The sequence below is a fragment of the Oxyura jamaicensis genome, chromosome 3, assembly GCF_011077185.1.
Source record: "Oxyura jamaicensis isolate SHBP4307 breed ruddy duck chromosome 3, BPBGC_Ojam_1.0, whole genome shotgun sequence".
Classification (NCBI taxonomy): domain Eukaryota; kingdom Metazoa; phylum Chordata; class Aves; order Anseriformes; family Anatidae; genus Oxyura; species Oxyura jamaicensis.
Genome location: NC_048895.1, coordinates 9,535,434 through 9,563,395, shown reverse-complemented (window position 1 = coordinate 9,563,395; position 27,962 = coordinate 9,535,434). Strand labels below are relative to the sequence as shown.

Below are 27,962 nucleotides of genomic sequence, written 5' to 3'. Positions count from 1 at the left end.
TGGTTGTTTAAAACCGACCACTACAACCAAGGCATGATATAGTTGTATTCATCTTACCTTTTGGTGTATTCTCTGAGTGATCTCTCTCTGGCACGTCTGGGATGTTCAGATGGGAGATATCTTCTGCACTCACTCTGAGCCAGGCTTTGCTGGGGGCTTCTTGATCTTTTGAGGAAAGGGAATATTCCAGCTCACAAGGAGATTCAAAATTGCAATCAAATACTGGAAGAAGAAAACAGACACAGAACATAGCAGGTTGATTAAGTTCAGCTTCCTCTGTGCTAGAAGGTTATGTTTACACACATGTACTTTTTTAATGAGTAGCTATAGGGGAAGTCCGTAAAGAGACAGGCAAAAAATTGTATGAAGTGGACCACACTGAGATACATTGTGGGGGTAGCAGCAGATCAAGAGGAAGACCCAAAAGCCAGTAACTTCTCTTGTGAACAGATAAAAGGATAGAACAGGCTAAATCAAGGAAGGGAATCATCTAGACTAATAGCTTAGTCAATTGATAAAAATGAGAAAGAAAGCAAATGTCATCCGGGATGCCTGTTCAAATCCATCCAGGACCATTACAGTGCAAAGGTTACTAACATAGTAGCATTTATGGCTACTAGATGGAACAACTATGGCATAGATGGAACAATTCATGTTCCATCTCAATGAGCACAGGACTCTGCAAAGCAAGTTGTATATTCTGGGCATATGGGACATGCTAGTAGCCATAGGGACTATACCCTGCAAAGCAACCTTCTGACTCCCTGTGTTTGAGAAGCTTGATCTGCTGCTGCAAAAACTTTAGTTTCCAAGGTCGTAGAGCATCTGTCTCCAACAGACATTTCTTGCTAAGATGTTTCTTTTAGAAACCATTTACCTTGTTGGTATAACTATGATTCGCTTTCGCATGTGCAATTTACTATCAAAGCAGAATTCAAGTTGCTTAACACAGCATGCATTGATAACTTGCACAGATTTCACTTTCAGTTGTCAAGACTGCTAAATTTTTTTTGAATGCCCAGTATATGTTGCTTTATATTTTTTCTCCAGTCAGCACTCAACACATTACTCAGTAACCAAAACTATTTCTGAACAAATTCTAGCTCCTCTTTGCAGTCTTCTACAGCGTCTCTTGTGAAATTGAAACAAACAAACTGAATGCACATTAGTCAAATTAGCTAATATATTTTTAATTTAATTACATTCTCTATTAAACATCTGATTTCTTCTTAGTGAGCACACATTTATGCTCAATGTATGTGCTCAACGTGTGCTCAATGTATTCTCCTGGTGCTACAACATCTTCTATTCTGAAGGTTAATACTATTGCCCTCCAGACCTGCCATGCAAACATCCTCTCCGTGCCTTGATTGCCACGCCATGCCTTGTTCACAGCACTCCCTAGGACGGCCTTCTGTATGCCCGGAGAGCGGCCACTGCTGCTCCTGGCCCTGCCCAAGGCTCGGCTGGCTCCTGGCGGTTCTCTTTGCTACTCAGGTGTTTTTTCATTCACCCAGCATTTTAACTGCTTCATTGCACCATGGAAACCATACAATGTAAGGAATCCACACACACCAGAAGTAGTGGTAACAAGGATTTTACGTATTTCTTTAGATTTGAATGCACATGCTGCCATCCTCTTCAGGCCTCCATGCTATCAATATAAATTTTACAAATAAATGCATGAAGCACACTTCAATTTAGGCAGCGGTGAATGGTGGATATATTCGTGCTATACAGTTTACTGTTACAATATTGTACCCAAGCCGAAAACAGCTTTTATATCTAGTCCCTTATTTCTTAAAAAAAAATAAATTAAAAAAATCTATAAAGTGTTGACTCTCTTAAACTCTGCACCAAAGCCCAAATGGACAAAAGAGGAACCAAACACTGAACTATATTTTATAGAAAATACATCATTATTACCGACTAGTTCAGTTACAGGAACACCTTGATTAGTATGTTCTTAAAGGCACTGTCAAATAAATAAAAGGAGGGGGGAAGACAGAAAAGAAAAAAATACACAGCTAATGCAAGGGCATCTTCGACAGAACCCACAGAACTATGGAAGTGGAAGCCTGGGCTAAGGAAAACACACAGCAGGAGCAAACATTTCAAATCAGATATTTCATTCTTTGTGGGCTTCTCTCCCTCAACAGTCTTACGTATTTTCATAAGCCTTCTAGCGGTCATTGCTTGCTTCCACTCCTCTACTATCAAGCTGCTGGGAACAAGCTGCCTTTGTGCTTTCTCACCCCGCTGTCCCCATGCAGAGAAGGTTTTTGTGGACTCTCTCATTTTCAAGAACCTCCTCCTCCTCAAAAGAAAATTGTAAATTGTTTGGGAAGCATGTAAAACAGCAGGCTTCTGACTTAAAACTGGGACAATTTAACTGGGGTATGTATGTGATTAAATAAGTTATCACATTTAGTGTTATGACCCCAAAAACAACGAAAGCTTCCATATGAAGTGGTGAAAATAAAGGAAAAAAGACAAGTAGCAATACTATTTCCTTCCCTTGCAATGAACAGCCTACAGAGAAGTGGAAATCTCACATGCCTGTTGTAGTAGAGCTGGATGGCCTTTACAACAGATTACTCCTTGAAAGAAGAGGAAACTATTTACCTTGTACATCTTAAGAGTGCCTGTGATTTAATGAAAACAGACTTGCATTTTTAACAGAATTCAACAGTCCTCCCACTCCTTTCCCTACACCACCAGAATATCTGCATTCTTCATAAGCTCTTAATTAATCAGAACAAAATTTCACTGCTACTATCTTATTCAGCACAAAGAAATGATGACAAAGAAATGCTATCTGATGCAACACAGCAAAAGGCAATACATAAATAATCCAGTCTTCCAAGACTAACGTGAGTTAACTTCCCATCCCCGTGCTTTCCATCTTTTACTACATCCTTCACAGTGTAATATACTTTATACAAAAAAAAAGAAAAAGCATTGTATGTAGTATATATGTATATATATATATATTTTCTACTGACAAACTGTTGTTGGTGTGGTAGGTGCTGCAAGACCATATAAACCACATCTGCAAGTACAGAACCATCACAATATTTGAATTAATTCTACAAATCACCCTCATTTTTTTTTGCCTCTGCCTAAGAAAGGTCTTTCACATTTCTTTTTGACTTTGGTCATAACATGTTTAAATGCAAAACCCAGTGTATTTTTTTCTTGCCCAGCTAAGCATACAAAGTAGTCATTTGCCTTTGGAAGCTGAACAAAAGCCTCTCTGCCCATTTTTGAAAAACAGCAAACTCTGCAGTAAAGATAATTAAATTTGTTAAACACAACCTCTTCTGATTATTTTTTAAACCTACTACCAATACAAATTGATTAGATACAAAGCTTTAAGACTTGAACAGTGTAGCTAGATAGTCAAGTATTTTTTGTTTATTTCTATTAAAGAGATATCACAAAGATTTATATCCTGTGTATGCACTGCTATACTGACATTATAGATCCTAGAAGCTCTATAGGAATTTAAATTTAAGCAAATTGCAAAGATTCTTTTTTAATATCCCGTGAAACAGCAAACCCTTGTCCAAGAATCTTTCGTATTTTCATCCAAAGGACACTAAAGAAACAGGATGGTATAATTTATTAAAGTCTATTTTATCATAATTACACTTTTAAATAGGAAACAAAACATGATGCTTCTAATCAAATCAAGGTAAGCACCTGTTTAAAAAGGCTGTAGACATAAATAATTTAATTTTCTTCTATTTACAAGTATGTAAGATTCCAACCATAGACAGAATATAAAATTAAACTACTATATGACTGAAAAGCCAGTGGAATCTGTGTCTGTCTGATGATGTTAAGTGTCTTGTGAATGCTTCAATTTATTTATTTTAATCAAAGTAGTCATCAGCAATAATTTATGCACAAGCAACTAAAATATCTGGCAACCACATCTGTTTTAATTAAACTGATTAGAATTTTCCAATAAAATAGTAACTTAAAATAGTAGTATAAGCAATACCCCAAAACACAGTAATCTGCAAAAAATATGCTTTATATTGCTTCAGGTCAGATTATGGATCATTCACTATTTGGATCATTTTAGATTCTTTCTGTAAGCATGTATCACAGAATCCTGCTTTATTTGGAATAAAAATAATTTTACAGAGATATAAACTGCCTGTTCTTTTTAAGAAACTGTTCTTTCTTCACCTGACTAATAACAAACTAGGCTTATTTATTTTAAACCAAGCCTCCGTTCAACCACAAAAAAAATCTTTCCTCTTAGAATGCTCTATTGTTGTTCTACATTTGTCTGTATTAAAAGGGTCCTTTTCACCCCTGGTCTTCTGGCTTTCACAAATCACTCCTTTTTGTTACTCTTAGCTGAACACACTTTTGAAAAGCCTTGGTTGCTTTCTTACTTCACTAAAATAGACAAGGGAGAGAGCAGAGGTTCTCTGTTCCCCAAAGAACCAGCTCAGAGATGTGAATCCTAAGTGGCAAGGAATCAGCTTAAATATGGCTCATTTGTACTACCCCTACATATACAAGTGCACAATGTAGAGGTCACTTACACTGACCAAAACAGGAACAGAACCTTCCTCAAGAATACACACACCTTCTGCAATAGCAACAATCACAGAACCAGTGTGGAAACAGGTAAAAGATTTTTGCACAGAATTTCCATTTTTATACAAATACTGTCAGATACTCCTTGTGGATGAGATAAAATTTAAATTGTATAGTAGAGATGTGCTCTGCTGAGCCCTCCATCAGTACGCACTAACCTGTTATACTCATGCTATGTGGCCTATAAGCTTTTAATTTATGACAGGGAAATTACAAATTGATTTTCCAGTTATTAATCCCAGGGACAAAGCCAGTTCCTACAGCCTTTCCCCATTCCCTCCAAGTATAAAACAGCAAAAGGCATTCCGTCTAAGGGTTTTGATTTCCTCATCAAGATGTTTCTATCCACCGACACAGAGCTACATTTCTGGGGCCTGCAGTGGTATTTCCCCCAGAAAATAGAGCATGAACTGGAAACTTGGTGCTCTCTGGCTGTCAGTTAAGCAACCTGCTGAAAAGTTAGGAGAAATTTGTGGAAGAAGGCACAACAAATACAGACAGTGAGCACTGCCCCACTGGCATATAGAAGTGGTGAAACCACCCACCGCCATTTTGTGAACCCATGGCCTAAGGTGGGTGCACGGCCTCTACTAAGCCCCAGAGTGGTGCAATGGCGTTGTTCTTTGGAGGCAGCCAGAATACAGCTGGCACCACACCTGGGGGGAGCTATAAGAAAGATAGAGAACTCCTGCAGTGTCTAAAGCAAGGCAACAAAGATGGTGAAGGGTCTAGACAACATGGCCTATGAGGAGTGGCTGCGGTCACTTGGTTCGTTCAGCCTAGAGCCTGTTCAGCCTGTTCAACCTCATCATGGTCTACAGCTTCCTCATGAGGGGGAGCAGAGGGGAAGCTAGATGTTAGGAAAAGGTTCTTCTCTGAGAGGGTGGTTGGGCACTGGAACCGGCTCCCCAGGGCAGTGGTCATGGCACCAAGCCTGCTGGAGTTCAAGAAGCATTTGAACAATGCTCTCAGACATATGGTCTGATTCTGGGGTCGTCCTATGTGGAGTCTGAAGGTGGACTCACTGGTCTCTGTGGGTCCCTTCTGACTCGGGATATTCTATGATTATACAACTGGGATGCGTCCTTTAGGCTAACTGGGAGGACCAGACGTGTCCCAGTAAGGCTAAGTGAAGGCAGTCCCCAGCATCTCCCCGCATTTGCCTGAGCCCCCCACCCCTTCCAGGCAGCACATCAATCCTGTCAGTGCTCCACAGGCCCTTTCCCCACCTCCTCTCACCTCGCAGGCTTCCCTGCCCCTCTGCCTCCTGTTCACTGGCGTGGAGAATCCTGTCAACAGTGCAGACGCCTAGGAGGCCACCCAGCCGCAGCCTGGCAGCACGAACAGCCATTGCGCAGCCTCACAGCCCCGGCAGGAGGCCAGGCCGGTGACCGCCGGCGCGTGCCTGCAGGTGCCCGTCCACGAGTGCTGCGTGTGGGGAAGGCTCCAGCCCGATGGGTCCACACGCAGCACAGCGGGCTTGCTTTCAGCGCGGAGCATCGCAGGAGTCCTAGCAGGCTTCAACAGCATAGCTTATCCGCATTGAAAGCAAAACGCCGAGGTTTCCCTCGGGAGGTGCAATTGAAATTAAGATTGTATTCTGAAAAAAAAAAAATAAAATTTTATTGGAGCACTGCCCAGCAGGACATACAATGTCACTTGCTCTGCAGAGACACGGCATCGAATGCCGGGAAGAGAGCTCAAGATCCTGACACTCGGGCTTCCGAGCCAAGCGTGGAGTGTGCTGCTTCCCTCCCTAGAGAACTCAGTGCTCTCCTAGTGCCAGAAGCTTTTAAATTAATCCCCCGAGGGGAGTGAATCAACAGCTGGATGGGCCACATCTTAGAGAAAATTACAATAATGCAAAGATTTGTTTATTAGTTAAGTCAATCTTTAAAATGACAACATACATTTTATATCCACCTGGTCCCTTAGTGCACACCAGGGACTGAATCACCAAAATCTTTGACAGCTGCTTTGTTTGGTGGAAATTGAGCTACAAAAAAGAGCCAGGACTCCTTTGTCTATCAATTACAAGAACAGTCTTTTGAGACAGTTACAGAAAGAAGAGCGAGGAGGGGGTGTGGGTAGCACAACCAGCAACAGCTCTGATTTTCGTTCCTCCCACTGTGAAAAGTGACAGAGCTCATCTTCCACACAAGAAACGCTTGTCCAGCACGTCTCCCAAGCGTGCAGCAAAAACAATAGATGTAAATACATTTCTAATGCCCGTTCTGACCAAAAGATTGAAGTACTGTCTAACATTGATAGTTAGAAAACATGCTCCAGTTGGCACAAAACAGTAGTTGGATGGAGTGTCATATTTTGACAATTCATACAAGGGACCTCTAGAAAGATCTCTAGAGAAAATGAATACTTGAGACACATGAAGAAAATACATTTGTTGTCTTGCTGTGTATTACTCTATTTCTGAAAAAAAAAAAAAAAAAAAAAAATTGAGCTGTCATTGTATATTATCTGTGAATGAAAAGAGGATATAAGGAAAAGAATAACTTGAAAGAAAGTAAAATTTTCTCCCTAGTAAATTTTATTTTCCTTTCTTGCTCAGCACAGCCTTCAGCTTAGTTAGGCAGAAACTGCTTTCCTGTGATTTTCCTCCCTGTAGACTTCAGTACCATTACACATGGTAAAAACACCACCTAATTGTTAAACAAGAATTTGTGTGCATGTATATGGGGTCACAGCATCTGCTATTTTATATGAAGCAATTCCATTAATTTAGTGTAACCATTGTTGATCGAAGTCTTGCTCTGTTATAACACTATTCCCAAAACAGTGTTAGAATACTTTTAAGATTGCAAAACGCTTTCTTTGTAAGTTAGGGTATGTTTGAATTAAGGTGGTACTTCACTTTTACACTACCTTTAATAAAAAAGCATTGATTAATTTTTCCTTTGAGACAAAGTATTATTCTGCTCATTCCTCTCCTGACTTTATCTCACCTTCCAAGCTGGAACTTGTTGTAACTATTAGTTCATATCTATGCTTCTCACTGTGCCATGCTGAGCCAAGTATCATGATAGATTTATCTTTCTGAAAATGTCCATATTAGTCTGATTTATTGTAGATGTATAAAACAAGTAGTCATGGGAACATAACTGTAGCACAAACTCATCTAGCTGCTGCCCTCTTTTGTTTGACAATCAGACTCATTGAGTTTCCTGTCAGCAGTGTTTAACTGGTATTCAATTCACGTGAATGAAACAGTGTATTGAATGCATGCTTATGAATACTTGTTCAGCAAGGGCACTCAGCCTACCAGAGAAAAAAAAATAATCATCTGATACCTCACTGAGCAGCAGCCATGTCACTGAGCATCATATACGCAATGAGAATGACCCCAAGTTATACCACAGTAAAGTTAGTCTGATACATTTTTGGTGTGTTTTTTTTTTTGTGTTGTTGCTTTTTTTTTTTTTTTTTTTTTTTTTAGCAAACCTAATTCAGGAAATCATGATCTCTTCACAGACAGGATTCTATTAGAAAGTGTAAAAAAAAAAGTCAAATCAGTTTGCTGAAGTCACAGAGCTGAGTGAAATTATTAGTAAGTTATTTTTAAGCATGCTAGTTATTTGATAGCTGAATCTGCACTTTTCCCCTGAGTTTTATTCCCAGTTGCCTTAGGAATCCAAAACATCACTATTACCTTTAGTTCCTAAATTTCAGGGGAAAAATGTCTGTAAACGAGATTGCAAGCCTGACACGGCCAAGAGAGGCATTCCTGTCTTTTGTGCAAAGCTGGTACAGAATGGACGAGAAGTTCAGCTGCTACTGGGGGACCTGGTAAAGACACACTCAGACAGCAAAACTACGTAAGAAGAATTTAAAAGTAAAAGCTGTCTTCAGTTTTCCAGATAGGAAATGGCTATGTTTATGCCCGTTATTCTCAGAAAATGTGTTGATTCAAAACAGAATTTGGATGAGATTAACTGCATTTGATTTTTTTCCAGTTGGTAGCACTTCATTTGCCACCATGCTCTGCCAGAATCATGCTCAAGGTTTGGTGTTGTTGACTTCCTGGGGGCATGTAGAGGATGGGGAAGAGAAGGGTTTACTAATGACATGAACGCTTCCAAGCCTTAAGGGGTGCCTGTTGTCTGGAACCCCTGTTATAGAAGTTTAATCGTTTTTATGCAGGGGACAGTTTTTTATACGATACCTGTACAGAAGAGAAAATTAATATTCAGCCAACCAGGACAAGAAATAAAATATGTGGCTGGGTGCAGTTAATCATGTAAGCCTCAGGACAGGGTTCCATCACTGCTGCAAGTGGAAGGCTAATATGCTGCAGTAAGTCCACATAGGCAGTATGCATTTAAAGTCTGTTCTAGCTAAACAATGTATCTCAACAAGAACATCAACAACAAAAAATGAAATGAAATGAAATGAAATGAAATGAAATGAAATGAAATAAAATAAAATAAAATAAAATAAAATAAAATAAATAAATAAATAAAATAAAATAAAATAACAGTGATTTAAAGACTTCTCCTGCCCTGCAGGCTAAATTCCCAGGTAATTTTGACTGTGTGTTTCTTTAAGTGTGTTTCTGCAAGGCAGGTGGATGATGCATCTCTGAGATGTTTGATGATTAGTCAGTGCTTGGATAGAGACAAATATAGATACTCAAGACAAGATAGAAAGAAGCATTGTAAATGCTTCACTCTCAAAGCATCCTATTGTGCCAGTAATTATCTTTTGGGATTGCTGCATATAGTTTCAAAGATAACATCAAGCATTGTTCCTGTCAGAACTGGTGTGGCTGTCCATCAGAATGTTTAATTCTGAGTGAAGGAAGAGGGAACTTAGTTTGATAGAGGAAGATGGACCCCGCATTTCAATTTGTGCAGCCTTTCAATCAAAAAAAATATATATCCCATAGTGGAATATGAGAAAAAGGTAATTAGACAACTTATATTTTCCCACTCCAGCAGTGTCAGTCAGTTAATTAGATGGGTCCCATCAGATGATGAGGGTGTTTTAATAGATGTTTACTGAGCACTCACTTTATAATCTCAGTCATGCTGGATAAAGCTTCTGGCAGAACTGGAAAACACTCTAGTAGTAAAATACTGTTGGGTTTTATTTCTGCTATTGATTTATGGTGTGATTTTGGATTAACTCCTTAATCAGTAGGCAGGGGTGGTTCTGAGACAAGGTTACTGGTGCAGAAGTTGGATAGTCTAACTTTGTGTTCTACATTGCTCTGCTGAATCCCTGTGCGACTTTCAGTGAGCTTCTTGGATCCAGAGCCAATAATCAGCTGCTGAAAGGCATAGTTTACATCCCTGTCATGGTTATCACATTTCTGGAAAGAAATTTCAATCCCTGGAAAATTTCTAAAAAGCATTCAGGTGCCTAAAAGCTTTAGGTGTGCAGAGGAATAGGGAGAAGTTTTAAGAATTGCTCTTTCAGGCTTGAACTATGCTTACATGCTCTATTCACCATACACATAGCAGTCCTCCACATGCTGTGTATCTGAAGTGGCAGGAAGGTATAGCGATGCCACGTGGTGTTCTAGTCTGAAAACTTTGACAGCTACTGCTACCCCTTTAATTTAGAGGAGGCTCTGCCAACTTCTGGAAACCTTAAGGTGCAAAGCTAGCAAAAAAACATGACTCCTGCCCCTCTTCCAGATTCCCCACTAATTTCAAGGTGCACATCCTGAATTACACCTTCTGAAGGAGAAAACAGCTTAAAATTGGAAACTGGTATTTTCTACAGTAAAAAGTATACTAGTTGAGGTTTTGGGGACCTTTTAAAAATAGAACACAAAGCAGAGGAATATGTTCATCCAATTTTGAAGCACTTATTAAAGATCATATTTTGTGTAACACATCATCAAATTCCTGCCTTTCCTTCCAAAACAGATGATTGGAATGTGTTAGAATTTGGTCCTATGCAGCCAGTTGAAATCATAATAAAACATTTTTGCTTAGATGCAGTACATTTATCTCCATGTGGTGCTATCAGATGGAATTGATGCTTTTAAATTTAAGAACAAAGCCTTCCCTTAAAATGGTATTACTGAGAAACCAGAAGAGTTTAGGAAGAAGTAATAAAGGATAAATTAAAAATCATCCTTGCAACTTCTAAGAAAGCCAAGCGAGAGAAAGATTGGACTACTGCCCCTTCCAAAATGAAATTCATGTGTCCTCATCGTTCAAGCAGATAAAACAGCTAGGAGCAGATATTGTATGCCAGTGGAAAGAATATATATTGAACACATAAAAGGCTGCAACATAAATTTGAAGAAATATGGACCTCCTTCATGTAGGTAGGTCAAACTTTTCCCTCAAGCAGATAATTACAGGCTTGGGGTGAGTAAATCTTATCAGCCTCTCAGTACCTTAACTCTTCTCATACAGACTGGTAATAGGCATAGAGTAGACATGTACTACTTCAGTGCTGAATGTGCCTGTGGTTTGCCAGCAAACAGGTCATACCAACGAAAAGATAAAAACAGATTACCTGATTTTGGAAAAGATGGAAGTTGTGAAAGGAGATGCCAAGGAAAACTGAATTTGCTAGACAACTCCTCTATTTATATCATTGAATTCAAAGATACCACCCAAATATTTGAAGTATCAGTTTGGAACTTTTATTTTATTTATTTTTTTTTTTTTTTTGAGGGAGCTGGGTAGGCTGGGGCAACCCAGGTCATCAGAAACTTCTGTGAAGATGGCAACAGGCCAAGTCCAGCTCTTCGGAAATGGTGCTCCTGGGCCCATAAGCAGGATGAGGGAAAGCCCCAGGCGAAGCTGATGAGGGACAGTAAGGTCCCTAAGTGCCCTCAGGGGCTGACGGTATGGATATTGTGTCATGGATTGTTTGAGTTTGATTGTTTTGCTCCACAGTTATATGAATATCCTTAAGCAGTTAGTTACAACCTCTTGAGGAAAACATATAAATGCTACTTACTGTGTCGTCCTCTGTGGGGGAAGAAAGGAGATGTATCTCTCATGACCCAGGTCAAGTTCCAAGCAGAGAGACCAGGGGGAAGATAAGGGCTGTTTGTTGGGAGATCCAAAGTGCTCAGACCTTTCATTATAAAAAGAAAGAAAGAAAGAAAGAAAGAAAAAGAAATACAAACATTATGTATGACATAGTTGCTTGTATGCTACACATTAAGTGCAAATATCAGCTTTATATATTGTATGCACTGAGTGCTGATATTAAACTATTTATTGGTCATTTTTTACTACCAGATATGTCTGTGTTCAGGGAAACAGGAGATAAATTGCTTTATATAACAGAATTATAATCACTTAGAAAAACTGTCAACTTTAGTCTCACACAGATTCTAAGTTCTCATTGACCTTTCCTTCAATTTATTTATTCTTTAAGGCTTGTTAGCATTCAGACATCCTGTACATAGGAGAAGCAAACGTACACAGCTTCTGTTCAACAACCCTACGCATCTAAGAGATGTGTTTGGGGATCAGAATACTACACTGACCCAGAACATGAAAGTATCTGTACAAAACTGCACTATCTGTGCAAGACCACAGTGAGATCTTAGGTGCAACGAGAGTCTGAAGTAATATGAGCAGGTCAATGAGCAGAATAATACAGGCTTTGAAAGCGCAGACTTTCGCTGTGAATGTTTAAGGTGTTTTTTGTTTGTTTGTTTGTTTTTTCTCTTTCCTGAAAATAACAGGATGTTGAGTATCCTCCTCTCATTTTTTGAACTCTTCAGGGGAAAGGAAGGATTTAACTCTGTAGAAATACAGACAGGCAAAACTCATGTTTGGGAAATTTGATGCAACAAAACAAACCTCTGGCTAGTTAATATGTTCTGATTTCTTGGAGAAGCCATAAAGAAATCGTTGTTCAAAAATAAAAAATAAAAAATACATTTTTGATCTATTAAAATTTTTATCAAGTAAGAACAATACAGATGCTGGCTTGTATTACTTTAGTTTCGATGCATGCTAAGCTTTGCTAAAATAGCAGAAAAACAATATGGCGATACCTCCCAATAAAAGTTTGGTAAAATTTTCTGTAACAAAAGGAATTAACTTAGAGTGATAATTAATTCCGTGTCAAATAATTGTCCTCCTGAATCGGTAAATAATAATGGACAATAACAGAAACATTTAAGGGGATAATGGTAAGCAAGGTAAATGGCTAAAGCCTAGCTAAAAATATTGCTTTGATCCTGCTAAAGCTCTGCCACTTCCCTCTTTCACATAAGAAAAACTTGAAAATTTCAGAGGGACTTGTCAGAAGCCTAAGTACCAAGTGTTGGTTGAGCCCTACCTCATTCTCAGTGTATTTTTATTCTTAGCAGTCCTGTAACTGAGTACTGGTAGCAAAACCAAAAGGAAAAATACCTATTTTTACATAAGGACTGCAACTCTTGCTCATTGCTTAAAGCAATAATCTTCAGGATAAGAATGGACTTTGTGCTGTTTTGTAAGCCATTCCAAAAAATTAATAACCCTAATGGCTCAATTAAATGTGGTCTTTATGCTAAGTTACAGTACAATCATAGAATTATAGAATCATTTAGGATGGAAGAGACCTCTAAGATCATCAAGTCCAACCATTAACCTAGCAAAATGAGCCTTTCGTCCCTACCAGTATGCTTTCTAGCCACAGAAAGAGAGTTTAGACTTGTAAGGGAATGTTTGTGCCCCCAAAATTAGAGTATGGACCTCAAAATTAGGGTTTGGACCTAAAAATAGAGCTTTGGACTTTCCAGCTTTGGGGCTGGATCCTAAAACAATGTTCTGATCCCTCGGAATGGGTGTTTGAACCCTAGAAAGAGGTTTCGGCCCTAAAATTGAGGTCATAGCCCCTAGAATGGGGCTTAAGGCACTAAAAAAGAGGATTTGTCCTCTCAATTAAGGCTTTAGAACCCAAAAATGTGGATTTGTTCCCTAAAATGAAACTGTGGGCCCTAAAAATGTGACCTGAGTCTGAAAACTTAGGGTGTGGGTGATAAAAAGGCGGTTTGGCATCCCAAATGTAGGCTCAGGATCGTGAAAATTATGGCTTAGAGACTAATTACAAGGCTTCAGTTTATAAAAATAAGCTTTTAGTCCCTATTAATATGTTTTCTAGCCACAAAAAATAAAGAGGGGTTAGAGCCTTAAGAGAGTGTTTTTTCCCTAAAAAATGATGATTTGAACCTTAAAATGAGGCTCTGAACCCTAGAATGAGGCTTTGGACCCTGGGAATGATTCTTTGAACCCCAAACTGAGGTTCTGAGCCCTAGGGAAAAAAAAAAAAAAAAGGGGGGGGGGGGTTTAGGAACCTGAAATTGAGACATTGGCCACAAAAAGAATGTTTCAGAACCCAGAAAGGGGGTCTCTGGACACTACATTTGTCTTTGGACCCTAAGAATGATTCCTTGTACCGAAAACTGTGCCTTTTGGGTCCCAAAAAAAGGATCTGGGTATTAAAACAAAGGCTTTGGGCCTGCAAAAAAAGTGATTGGGGGTTGGATCCTAAAATGATGCTTTGATCCCTCAAAGTGGGTTCTTGGATCCTAAAAGGAGACTTTGGGCCCTAAAATTCAGGCCTCATCTCCCTGAATGAGGATTTTGGAAATAGAAAAGGTGTTGTTTTATTTTTTTCTCTCAAATAAGGCATTATACCTGAAAAAGGCAACTTTGTACCTTAAAATGAAACTGCGGGACCTAAAAATAAAGCATTGTGCCCTACAAATGACAGCCTGGGCCTAAAAACTGAGGGTGTAAGCAATAAAAAGACAGATTTGGATCCAGAACGGACTTGCAGGGCCTGAAAATATCCCGTTATTGTCTGGAATTTAGCAGAAAAAAAAAACCACTAGGCCAGTCATTTATGAGGGTAGATACGAAACCGACTGTACTGCCTTCAACTGTGGGTAACAAAGTAATAGCAACTATGGTATAACCTTTATATTGGATTTTCCTTCTTAACATGAAGACATAATTGAGACATCTTTCAGTAGCTCATGATATAGCTTGGTGTGGCAAATAATGTCAGGTTCCATTACAACAGATACAGGTCTTGCTGAAACAGATTTTTTCCTACAAATGTGCTTCACTTTGATGCTAATATAAAATAATATTTAAAATAACAATAATAAAAATTGAGCTCCTGTAATAAACTAGTTTTAATATCAGTGGACATATGATGTGTGTTTGTCTTGATGTGAGATGACTAATGAGTAACAATATCCCTGTAATTTAACATCTCCATCCAGTAACACTCCAAAACAAGGAAAGATTTACAGCCTTAACACAGGTCACACATCTTGCACAACCAAGAACTTTGGGGCCTCCCTACCCCGGCAAGACCCAAATGAATGTAGATGTCATGCATTTAGCATTGGTAGGGAAGCCTTGGGATCTGAATCCTGGGAGAACACAAACCTGAAAATCTACCTGTTCCCCATGGAGAAATAATCTGAGAGAACGTTACACAGATGCATTCTTCTCTTTAACAATGCAGCCACGGAACTCAAAATTAAATCACTGCTCGTATCCTGACCACCCTTACTTAGGAATCAGTAATTCAATGATCAGCTGCAATACCGTAGATTCCCTGGCACTCCTCACTTCCAGAAATACGCCTCTGACATCTCTAATGCAATTCCTATCTCATTCCTCAGAAATCAAGCCAGCCTTCAGCCTCATCTAAGTGGATGTGTTCCCTCTGTCACCGCTATATAGAGTAAACTGAGATAAAAAATAAAGTTGAACGTCTGAACAGAGAAGACAAGGCAGTCCAGGCACCTGAACCTCTCCCCTCCCAGCAGCAAGAGCTGCAGAAGAGATAACAACAAAAACTGGATCTCTCTCTCTCTCTCTCTCACTCTCCCCCTCCCTCTCTCAGAATAGAGTTACTGCAATTAATTTTAACCTAATAACTCATTTTTTCTCATATTCCTTCGGATTAATTTTGTAACTTCATCTCAAATGATTTGCCTTGGCTATTGGTCTGAACTTGAAGACAAGAAGATTGTATCAGAAGTTGTGAATCTTTCCCAATTAAGTTATCTTCAGAGAAAGATGCTGGGTAAAAGGTTTTTTGTAGCCAAGAGGCTACTCTTCACAGTGAGGAATTATTAGATTTCAGAGTGAGCTGTAGGTTAGGAATAGGAGAGACCTTTCCTCTTCCACCTCCAGGGCATTTTATGACCAGAAAGGTAATTACAGAAGACCTGCATACCAGCTAAACAAATGCTTCTTGTGCAGCAATGGTAATGTAAACATAGAGTACACTGGAGCCATTTCACAAGATAATTTTTCCCCCTCTCTGAGACAATTAATATTGAAACCAATAAGCAGTAGGAAATTTTCTTCTCTTTCTTTTTAAGTATACTAACCTCCCATTATGGTTGTCTGCACCATGGTGCTCCATCACTTGTCAACAGTAACCCTAACCTTTTAAAAAAAATAACGGATTACCAACTAGAAGCTGACAGCTTTGTTTTTAGTAGCCAGACATTTGGTGAGGTATAACAGAAGGTTTTTTTTTTATATATATTCCTGCCCTAAAGGAATATCCAGGGCCAAAACCTGACCCAAGGTACTCAATCACAGCTAGAAACATGCACCTGAAGAGAACATTTGACATTTCTGTTTTTAGACTCGTGCAAAGGAATTTCCTTAGGGAATGTGAAAAAAAAAAAAAAAAAAAAAAAAAAGAATGTTTCATATGTAGGGAAGTCAATCCTCAAGGCCACAAATTCATTAAATAAAATATTTATGTATTATTTTAATGAAAAATATCTCTTTAATAGAATAAGCCTGCATGTTCAAATAAAAATGGAAACAAACAAACAAACAAACAACAAACAAACAAACAAACAAACAAAAAAAGCTTTCTACCTTGGTCATTTTAAAACAAACTGGATTTCTCCCTTTTTCTCCTTTTCTGGAAGAAAGAATGAGTATCCCCAACCATTAACATGTGGAGTTTTCTAAAGTTCTGTGTAGTGTAGAAATGTAACAGAATTTTTATTGAAACATCCATGCCATTTTTAACTAAGAACAACAACTTCAGAATATTACTCGCTTTTGATACTGCTTCATTACCCTGTAGATAAGCTTTCTTACTGTGCTGAGATGTATTATTACCAGTTTCTCAGAGCTAGACCTCACCAAAGATGCATCCTAGCAGCAAAATAGGAAAGAAAGTCTTTTTTCCAAGAAAAATACTAAAAATATATTGAGAATCAATGCAGGCAACCCAATATCTTCATGCCTGGGGATGCATATCTACCTTTGTATATAGATTTGCAGGGAGATATGTTCTTATTACTATTCTGTAAGATAGTGGTGAATCTGGGGTGACAAACGTGCATTTACCTGTCATCTAGATTTCACAGTTGCAACAGATATGAAGGTTAATAACTGAGATCAAACTGTATTTTCAGCGACATCTATATCTGGAAGAATATCTCAAAATCATTCCCATTTGTTTGCATGGAAATCAGAAATCAACATTAGAAGTATTTGTGGCTCCTGTTTGTAACAGAAATCACTAAAATATTTCCTAGCAAATTAGATGCTTAGAAACAGCTTCCATTAAGATCTGCATTTTCTAGTCTCTGGGAAAGTCTGACATTTCAAGAAAAGACCAGCAGGGTTTTCAGGACTGCCTCTGTAACAGCTGAGAGTGCACACCCTGGAGAACCTTGCTGATTTCTGAGCTCCTGGCTCCACAGAAGTTCCTAGTTTCAGATCTTACAGGGAAAGGGATGCAACTGGGAAAAAAAAAAAAAAAAAGCCTGAAAATTCCCTGTAAGCTTAGAAAATCAAAACTAATCCTCACGGTCATACTAACAGTGTTCATACAGCCTCCCTTCTTCCCATCTGCAAACACAGTCATCAAGAATTCTGCAAGAACACTCCATTGTATCAAGGTGAACAAGCAACACCAAAGCCAGCAGCCAAAGTTAACACTTTGTGAATGATCCGTAGACTCACCTATGCTCATAAAACCTACTGTCTAAATGTCACTCAAGCAGAAGTCAAAATCTGTTTACAGTTAAGGCAGAGAACCAGGCAAAGGGCAGCCGCTTTCCTCACAGTTTCTTGTTCTGGATAGCTGGCGAGCTTTACTACGCTAATGGATGGATGGATTCCAGGGTTTATTTTTACAAACCTTTTCTAAAGTAAGAAAATGTTCACTTGACAGTCTGTCAAGTTTATCTTTTTCAGATGGAAAATATATTTAATAATGCATTATGTTACAATGATTTTATGTCATCTTGAAAGCCTGATGAATACAAATAAATGGTAGTACGTGTCACCAAACATGTACCCGAATGCCGTGGAGAAGAAATTTGCATTTAGTGGGCTGTAGCAGATCTGGATAGGGATAGGGAATTCAGTTAGACACACTGCATGAGGCGTAGAAGTGATCAACAATACTGACAGGCAGATGCTTGATGAGTACATTTGGGAATAGCATGTATTTCCTCTACATGAAGCATATGTTAGTAATAACATATTTAACTCAAGTTACTCAAGTGAGTATTTAACTCAACAACTGTGAACTCTGTTATCATTCTGGCCCTGACTACTTGTTTTGTTTTGTTTTGTTTTGTTTTGCTTGTCTTTTTAGTGCTTATTTAAAATTTTCTGTTAACTCCCTTCTGTTAGAAATTTGGTTGTTTTTCCTTTTCACAGGAAATACTAACTTTTGATAGAAGAAACTAATGTCTCAAAAGTGACCAACTCAATCAGAAATCAAGTGCACCATGACCTCCTTCTTTTCTACCAGCGAGGAACTCAATCTAACAGCTACATCTCAAGGACATTTATCGATGCAAGGAGAGTCTGTGCTAAGTCTAGATATGGTTGGATCAGCAGATCTTGGATGGAAGAAGAGGAGCATGAAGTACCCAAAATAAAATTCCTTAAAGACATTGTGACAAAGAAATATTAAAGGAGTATCATGTGTTGTTGTTCATTGCAAGTAAAAACTTTTTCCTGGTAAAAATGTAGGTGAAAATAACAATGTTGTTTTCTTTGCAGATTTCTGTGAATTGCTAGAACTTCTATGTGTGTTGTGAAATCTAGAAATTTTAAATTTCTACTAGTGGCACAACAAGGGCATCAAAAACAATTAAAATGACCAAGCTTATACTCTATCTAGCTCAACTAATATAGTTTTAAAATATACTGCCATCTAGAGTATATTACTGCATTTCAAACGCTCTGTAGCTGCTGAAGACCTACCCACTAAGACTCCACAAGTGGGCACTGATAAAGTGTTCGGGGTTTCATTTACAAACCAGGCTAGGAATGGCTTAAGGTTGTAACTCATCTGTGTGTGTACAAGAAACCTTTAAACAAACAAACACACAATATGCTGATCTTTGCCTTAATAACCATTTACAACACAATTAATGCAAACACATTCTCTGAATTTTTGGATGCTTGCACATAGTATCGCTTCTAGATATTTTAGGATCACAACTGGAAAAGGAGCAGAGGGGGCACAACTTTCTGGGGCTGCACTATTTCAATACAGGGCGATACTTGTCCTTTGTACTGATAACTGATGCGCCTGAATTACTGGCCAGGTATGCAGTGAAAATCAGAAGCTGTTACATCCATCTGTTTCCTGCAGCACAGAAAGACCTCCAGACACTGCAAACATCAGAGAAGTACAGGATTTAGTCTGTGGAATTGGTAACCTTTCTGCTGAAGTGCAAAGAAGTACTTCAGGTTACAAATGTTCTGATTTTTTTCTGTACATGTAAAAATAAAGTGATCTTTCCACTGTTAGCTGGTGTATTTGTCCACTGTGGTTTCTAAAAACCTCCAACAAATAACCAAGGGGCAGCATTCATGTTTGGTCCACGTGTGTCAACATTAGAGATTTCCTCCATTAGTCCCTGCTGGACTGGCCCCTAGGACTCTACGCTACAATGGTCCTAAACCAAGGAACTTGAGAGCAGTTTCCTACCTGCTACCAGTATGATTCTCATCTTTCACAGCTGGAGTCTAGTTCCCATGAACTCTCAGTGGCCATCTATCTGCACATCTCATATTGCTCCCCTACATGCACTTTCCCTTATTCTGTACCCAATTAATGTAACCTCTAGAAAGTAGAGTGGCCAGGCTTTCAAACAAACAACAACAATAAAAAGCAGCACTTGTCCTGACAGAGTTTTAATAGTTCATTACCCATACTGGCTTCAAACCATACAGTGCCTTTACCTTTGATTCATGCATGGCTACTTCCATGTTTAATACACACATACAGCTGGAGGCACTTATCAGATCCGTATACATCCTGCATCACTGCAGGAGCAGGGGCCTGGGGCGAGCTGCTGCCCGTGGGGGACCCGTGCTGGAGCAGTTTGCTCCTGGGGGATGGACCCCGTGGGACGGAGCCATGTGGGAGCAGTTCTTGAAGAGCTGCTGCCTGTGGGCAGCCCCCGCAGGATCAGTTTGGGAAGGACGGCATCCCGTGGGAGGGACCCCACGGGGAGCAGGGGCAGGGAGGGACCGTGAAGGATTGGCAGAGATGGAAGTGTTAGGGACTGACCGCAGCCTATATTCTCTGTTCCCCTGCACCACTCAGGGAGGGCACAGACTTGAGTGGATGGTAGCGGGAGGGGATTTTAGTTTGCTTTTAGTTTCTCACTGCTACAGTCTGATAGCGATAGGCAACAAATTATATTAATCTCCCTATGCTGAGTCTGCTTTGCCCATGACATCTGCAGGACACCAAAACAAAATAGAATAAAAGCCAGGAATATCTAGAACAATGCTAAGATATTTTATACAGATTTTTGTTTTTCATTTTTCCCGGAATATGTGGCTGTCTAAATCCTTTCCTGTAAAAAGTGAAATACCTAGCTTCTTTTCCCCCTAGAACCTGCACTATTCAAAACAAATTTCCCGAAGTGATTACCAAAAGGCCTGTAAGAGAAATGATTACAAATGGCTGAGTTAACTGCTCTGGACAGCCTCATCAGTCATCATAACGCAGTCTCAGCACAAGACTCATCAGGACAGGCAAGTTGTCATGACAGATGACACCTCTTTATGAAGACTTCCTCCTGTGGCTTTTTCCCAAGAAAGGCCTCCTTGGATAAGGTGCTTGCAAATAATGGTCTTTAAGCAATAATCAAGGAGGAATCATTGCCAACTGCCTTCACTGAGCTGCTTCAGTGTTGGGGCTTATTTTTATTTGTTAACCTTTATTCTCTGAGTGTGGGATGTTTTATCTGTGTGCGTGTCTTGGAAATCACTGTACTTTCGGCAGTTGCTTTAAAAGTGATTTTAGAGCTGATGAGTGACAAATTAAGAGAGAAAAGGCCAGGAAAGGCTGAGACAGCACTGCTAGTCTCCAGTTACTTTTTCATTGCCACCCCCAAGTGCTGTAAAACAATTTGTGATCTATGTATCTTTTTCCTCATCTAGAAGAGTATACCTATCAGTACTATGAGTCTGCTGTGGAAACTGGTAAATTGAATTTTTTGAGTTAAACAGAACCTTTTGCAAGAAGCACCATAGTAATGCCTGTTACAAATAAAAGCCAACTAACTTATAGTTCCATAGATAATGTTTCATGAACTGGAACTTGAGAGAGCTAATTCCACTCCCAGCTCTTCTTTTCTGCAATGAGATCTAAGATAAATTGTGCAGGTTTTTTCTTTTGCCTTGTTTTTTCTACTAGTAAAATAGAACTAATGGTGCTCTGTGTTTGGGAATCCTTGGCTAAAAAGCAGTAAATATCTTGATGAAGAAATTTCTAAGCAAAGTTTTCAAAATACCATTTCCCTTAAAATCCACTGTTTGCTCCTCCTGTGCAGTATTTACCGTGACGAGGGCAAAAAGCTTGTTTAAGAAGAACAGTTGGCTTCTTAATGACACGCATCTCAGTCAGTAACAATTTGCAATGAACAGTTTGTTTGTGATATTTGGCAGTTGTTGGCTGATTTCAAACTGTTCACGGACAGACTGCAGTTGATGACTACTTAGAAATTACTCAAATATTTACTAGGAACAGATTTCAGCCCTTGGGGGGGTTGTTTGTTTTGTGTGGTACTCCAGCTATGCAGCAGTTGGTCTTTCTAATGCCCGTGGTACTGAATAGGTGCTGGATCTGAGAGGATACCCAAATTTCTGTTTTGGAGAAAACTTCAGGATTTCTCTTTCTTTCTATTCACTATGTTGGAATGAAATAATAATAATAATAATAATAATAATAATAATAATCTTATACAATAGAACAGTCTGGAAGCAAGTGCTTTGTTTGAAAGAATTAAAATTTAAGCATTTTGTGTCGATTTTACAGGAAAGTATTTTATAGTAGAGTTGCAATTGAAATAAATGACCCAAATGCTTTATCATAGTATAGTCAAAACATTTCATTTTGATTTTCTCCCAGCCTGAAAAAGTCCCCAGCATTTTGTGTAAATGGATACATTCCCATAGGAAGTCGAGTTTTCAAAATGATATTTCCTGGTGGAAAATCTGACATTAGAAAACAACTTAAGTAATTCTAATTCCTGTGTATCTGACAAGATATCACACTGCTCTGCAGATGCCCCGCACCTCTCTGGGAATCCTCTGACAGGGAGCTTGATCTAGAAAAGACACTGAGCTTGGCCAGTCTGACAAGACTCACTGTGAATCAATAAGGTCTTTTAGAAAATTTAGTAAAGAGCAAAACACAATGAGCACGGCTATAGTAAGCTTATAAAAAAATTCAAATGAAAGAAAGTATTGCTGAAGAACTTTAGATGGATGTTTATTTTTATTGACAGAGTGAGCTGCATGGCACGAATGAGCACAACTATGGGAATTACAACAGCAACGCCACTGCTCTTTGTATCTATACCCTTCTTTGATAACATTGGCAGGCAGTTTCAGAATGAAAACCACACTTCTTCCTTTCTTTTGCAAAGTAAATTGGCCTTTTTGTTTGCAAGCTGCTTGCACCTGTAGTCCTAGCTGCACCTTTAACTGTCTGACAGTATTAGCAATCACAGAAACTATCGAGTGAGAATTTGAGGTATTTTAAAGGTTCTTTTCATACGGCTTAGTAAGTAGAAATAAACAGGAGAACACTTCACCTTAGCAGCCAACCCTGTAGGATTCATTAAACTGACTTTGGATTACCCATGACTACACTTTGAAACATCCTGGGAAATGAGTAATTGCATGAAATGTAAGTATTTGTATTAAGAAACTGTCATTCGAAACTGTTGTGGAGGGTTATCTCACATTAAAGTATTTGCTGCATGCCGTAATGCTGTCTTAGAGCATCTTCCCCCGACCTCCCCCCATCTTTGTGCTATGGACTGCATGAGCTCCATGAGCTCTAGACACATATTGAAGCTGTCTTGCTTTGCATGTGACAAAAATCACCCCAGATTCAACGCACTCACATGATATGTCATTGATCTCAGAGACAAACATCTGTACTCCTCCTTAAGCAAAAAATGCTTTGCAAAGGTAAGCAGCCTTCTTTCCATCCCGTTTACTAAAACACATCTAGGCAAGAAAAACAGGGAAGATGCTCTTCTCCCATGATTACTTTATTGCAGGAAAGACTCTGGGCTCAGGAGGTTGTCTTAAATCTGTGAAGTAAACTAGAGCACAGAAGACCTATAACTTGCAAAGAGAGGGAAAGATACAAATAATTTGATAAAACTTTTGAGTTATGCAGAAGTGATCAAAGGATGCAAAAGAACAGCATGTGAAGAAGATTTTTACCACTAAATAATTTATTTATTTATGAATTATAATTTATAATCTGCTTATATATAACCTATATCTGCTCTCTTTTTTATATCCCTGCTCCAGCCCTGTGACTGAGCACAGGAGGCCTCGGATTTCTCTTGCCATGGAGAAGAAAAACTTCTCTTGGCCCTGGGAGCTGGTACCAGAGGGGAAGTTTCCCCTGGCTTTTAGCAGTCAGGTATCTCTCACTAGAGGTGTGCAGCACCCAAAGGACACTGAAGGGACAGCAGGGGATAAGAGCAGATCGATTATCATGGCGAAGGACTTTGTTCTTCTGTGGAAAGACAAACCCAGCATCTGTCAGGCTCATGCGGAGTTTTAAATGAATATTAATATGCTACCTGGCCACCCACAATCTAGCATTTATCAGGGAAATAGTGCAAACTTGTCCAACATGCTCTTAATGCATTGCAAAAAAAAATAAATAGTAATTAACCTGTTTTTCTGTTTCGTGCTATCTGTGGAGCACACCTGCTTACACTAAGTTGATCAGAATCCAGCTCACTACTCACAGGAATTAACGTCATTATCTCCTGGTACAGACTGCCTGAGCTACACATGCAGTTCCCCAGCTCTCAGTCTTAATCTGCCAGTAGTTCTGCTTTCTGACCGATGCATCCTGGGTTGCATGTGGGAAAGTCGAGAACTTTCCCTTCTTTTCTGTTTCATCATGTGAAGTGCTTCTCAGGGCAGCAGCCTGTGTTTCCAGTAGCACCTAAACCACTCTTTTTATGATGACCACCTAGAAATAGAAGCTTTTTCAACATGTCCACCAGAGGTGAAACTAGGTCAAACTCTCCTGAATTCTGAGGTGTGCAAAATCAAAATCCAAACCGGAGCCCTGGCTTGGAGGGATCTGTATCATCTCACATCCTATTACTGCAGAGTATGATGCCACTTCTATTTTAGTCTAAAAACGATTTATCCCCATTGACGGGTCAATCACAGTACTGCAATCAAAAGCTGCTAATTTAAGTCTATTTTTGTGAAACCTTGACATTGGACAATCAGAATTGATAGGGGATGAAATAAGCAAGATTGCCCAGAATTTCATCTAACTCTTTTCAAGATAATCTGTTCAGCTTTTTTTTTTTTTTTTTTCCTTGAGTTCCTCAATTTGCTACGTAATGCTTCTTTTCCATTAATACAGACTCAAGTATCTTTACCAGCCACAGAAACAGATCAGAATGCTGCATGCACACAGGCTCTCTTCCTTTCCTCCTTCCACTTTTGCAGGTGTTGGAAGTCAGTACTAAAATGATCACTTCCTTAACCAAATTGAATAACACTTCCAAATAGTTAGTATAATTCTAGTTCACAGAAATCAGCTGTGTTAAAATATTATACTTTCCAGTAATGCAGCAACAATACTCGGCTGCACAATGAAAAATGCAACAACCTCCTAACCTGTAAACACAACGTCGGGCCAGAGTTAAGCCGGGTTTCTTGTCCTTGTACAATGTACACAGCAGCAAAAATCCTGTAAACTGAAATTATGGTCTCAGTAAAACCTGTGCAGTCCCAGTGCTTCCAGTGGTCACGACAGGTTACTCACCAGAACCTGGGTTAACAGTGCCTTATTGATAGCACTCTGGTGCCTAAGAGCCTCTGCGCTGTGTCAGCTTTTGTTTTTGGTGGACATAATATAGGAACGTAGAGATTTCAGCTTGCTCAAAGCTGAATCAGTTCTGCAATGCTAATAGAAAAAAGCAATAAAACCCATCACGCTGTCACTAACGGGTTTTATATGTGTCTGAATGCACACAGAGAGGAACTATTGATTAAATTAGGATCTTTTTTTAAAACTGTCATTCTCTAGAGTAGAATAGCATTTTAAGATTGGTAGTGAATTCTATTCATCTGAGGAGTTCATCAAAATTATGTGGCATTCATAATTTTGGCATGCTCCACTCTTGCAATAAGAGCAAAACAACCTACAATACCTGCCTGTCGGGTTGCTTTGAAGCGGAAATAAAATTCAGCACAATCCATACCTATCATGGGGTTAAAAGCCAAAGATTTTGCTAATATATAAATCCTTTATGTGCTGGTTAAACATCAAGGATATACACTTTATAAATTTTAAAAAATCTTTGTGGTTTAAGCAGTGTCTCTACACTACTAGGGCCTGAGCTCCAGGCAATACAGAACCAGTGAAAAAAAACTAAAACCAAGTGGGATACAATCCAATCCAATACCTGCCCTCTAGCAGAATCAGAGAAACAAAGTTTCTTCTGTCGATGTATTGATTTGTCCAGACTTAGCACTTTTTTTCTATTTTTTTTTTTTTAACATTTTTTTTTAACAAAAGTTCTTTAAAACTTACCTTTACCCTGACATGGTGATGGTAGGGAGGAATGTGATATTTATTTGCTTTGGTTTTTAACTGAAGAAACTTCTGATCCTATAGGTATACGTGATCTAAAAGAGCTAGAGGAGCAGGTTTTGTCATGAGTGAAAACAAAGAAAGGCTTTCAGATCAGTGAATTTGCTTAAATTGAAGGGAAAATATCATTTTAAAACAATTCTAAAGAAACTTACTGATAAATTCAGCAAAATCAGAGGAATTACATACAGGACAAACAGAGCCCAACCGCTCACAGATTGATTTTTCAGTTTAGATTAAGTTTTGTTTTAAAATCCAGTACACAGATGACAACGAACCGAGGGCTGCAGCTGATGCGCCCGAGGGCAGGACTGCTACCCAAAGGCACCAAGCCAGGCCGGAGGAGCTGGCCAACAGGAACTTCTGGTGTGCAACAGGGACGAATGCAAAGCCCTGCACGTCAGTAGGGTAAACTCCCTGCAGCAGTGCGGGCTGGGCCAGAAGGGACCTGACGCACAGCAGGCACAACGTGGGCCAGCATGCTGGGCTGTATCGAGAAGAACGTAGAGAGCAGACTGAAGGAAGTGCTTGGTCCCCTCTATTCAGCACGTTTTGGACCCCTACATCTAGTCTGGGACACGCAGTACAACAAAACATCAGTTAACTGTAGGGAGTTCAGGGGAAGGCACTGAGACAGGCAGGGCAGGAGCACTTGCTGCAAGAAGAGGTTATGGGATTGAGGCTTGTTCAGCACAGGGAATGGATGGCTTGGGAGGACCTAAGAGCAGCCAGCACCCAGGGTGAAGTGACTGAGAGGAGGAACCAAGCTTATTGTGGGTATGTGTGGTGGGAGAAGTGGGAGAACAAGAGACATGGTCATGAACTGGGTTTTGGGAATCTCTGAATGAACATAAAGAAAAAAATAATAATAATCCCTGTAATAATTGTAAAGCAGTGGAACAGGGGGCCAAGGGATACATGCTGTCTCCATCCTTGCAGGCTTTCAAGCCCCATCTGGGCAAAGACATGAGCAAACTGGTCTGAATTCTGTGTTGGTCCTGCTTTGAGTGGGAGGTTGGACTAGAGACCTTCCATATTCCCTTCCAACGTGATCTACTCCAAGGTTTTATGAAAATAATAGTTTTGACACACAACTCATTTTAAGATGATTGAGAGGACAGGTGGATTTTGATTAAAATGTTATGACTTCTGCTGGTTTGTTAGAAAACCTATTTTGAATTATTTCCTATTTCCATGAGTGAAAGCCCAAGAACAAAATTCAGCTTGCACTAATCCCAGCAGGTCAACACCAGAATATTTGCCTAGGTATGTTTTCTGGCTCCCTGGGAAGTATGAGGCGCTCAGTAGCTTCATTTTGTGGACTGAGCAGTCTAAGTGACCTTATCGTATCTGTACAGTTTCCATATCACAGTCCAAAGCTAAAAGATATGATTTAGTCTTGTTTTGCACCAGAAACACACCTTCCATGTGTGCGGGGAACATTCTGAAAGCTTTGCATATTGCATGGGACCTTGGTACAATGACTATCACGTTTTTAAGACAGCTTCTCGATACTTCTTTGCAGAATACAATACTGCACAATTTACAACTGAAAAGATCAAAGACTCAAATCTTAGCACTGAACTTTAAAACTCAAACAGGATTTCCTCTTTTTTATTTTTGTTTTTCATTCTATTTGTGTTTTAGGATACTGGCATAATAATGCAACAATAAGCACATCTTAAACAATAATAACAAATGAGTTTCATTTGATCTGATCAAACACAGTGTGTTAGACAAAAGCACCAAGAGTTGCTGGTGCTAGAGGGATATTGGCAGAAGCTGCTTCCTCAGTCATTGAAAGAAAGGAGACCATTTTTAGCATTTGCTGAGGCAATTGCAGCAGATTAACTTTAGATCAATGAGTTGCTTGATTATTCTACTTCACTCTCGAGTCTCTTTAAAGGTTCCTCTTTACCAGCCAGGAAAATAAATACACGGATTTAAAACACTTTCCCAGCCTTTATCTTCTTTCATGAAGAGTGATTTTTCAAAAGTGCCTGTGTCTCAGCTGCAGCAAACTGGAGGTGTCAAAGTGTCACTAGGTGTCACTACCTAGTGAAGAGGGGCACCCAGAGGACTCCTACATACAACTCCTCCTGATTTTGACTGGGTTCCCAGCCTACAGCCATAGAATTATGGCATCATTTAGGTTGGAAAAGACCTTCACAATCAAGTCCAAACACCAACTTTACCAAGAACTGTAATGGTGTTTGTATCTA

At 39.3% G+C, this 27,962-nt stretch overlaps 1 protein-coding gene across 2 annotated transcripts in view; it reads right to left on the bottom strand.

The window, feature by feature from the left end:
* The window catches only part of ALK (ALK receptor tyrosine kinase), a 296,490-nt gene that overhangs the window by 209,388 nt on the left and 59,140 nt on the right, over positions 1–27,962 (bottom strand). For both annotated transcript variants that reach the window (XM_035322364.1, XM_035322365.1), the window contains exons 2-3: positions 11,563–11,682; positions 58–222 (exon numbers count right to left, since the gene is read on the bottom strand). In XM_035322364.1, the coding sequence (XP_035178255.1) occupies positions 58–222; positions 11,563–11,682 (285 nt within the window). The remainder of the gene's footprint in view (positions 1–57; positions 223–11,562; positions 11,683–27,962) is intronic.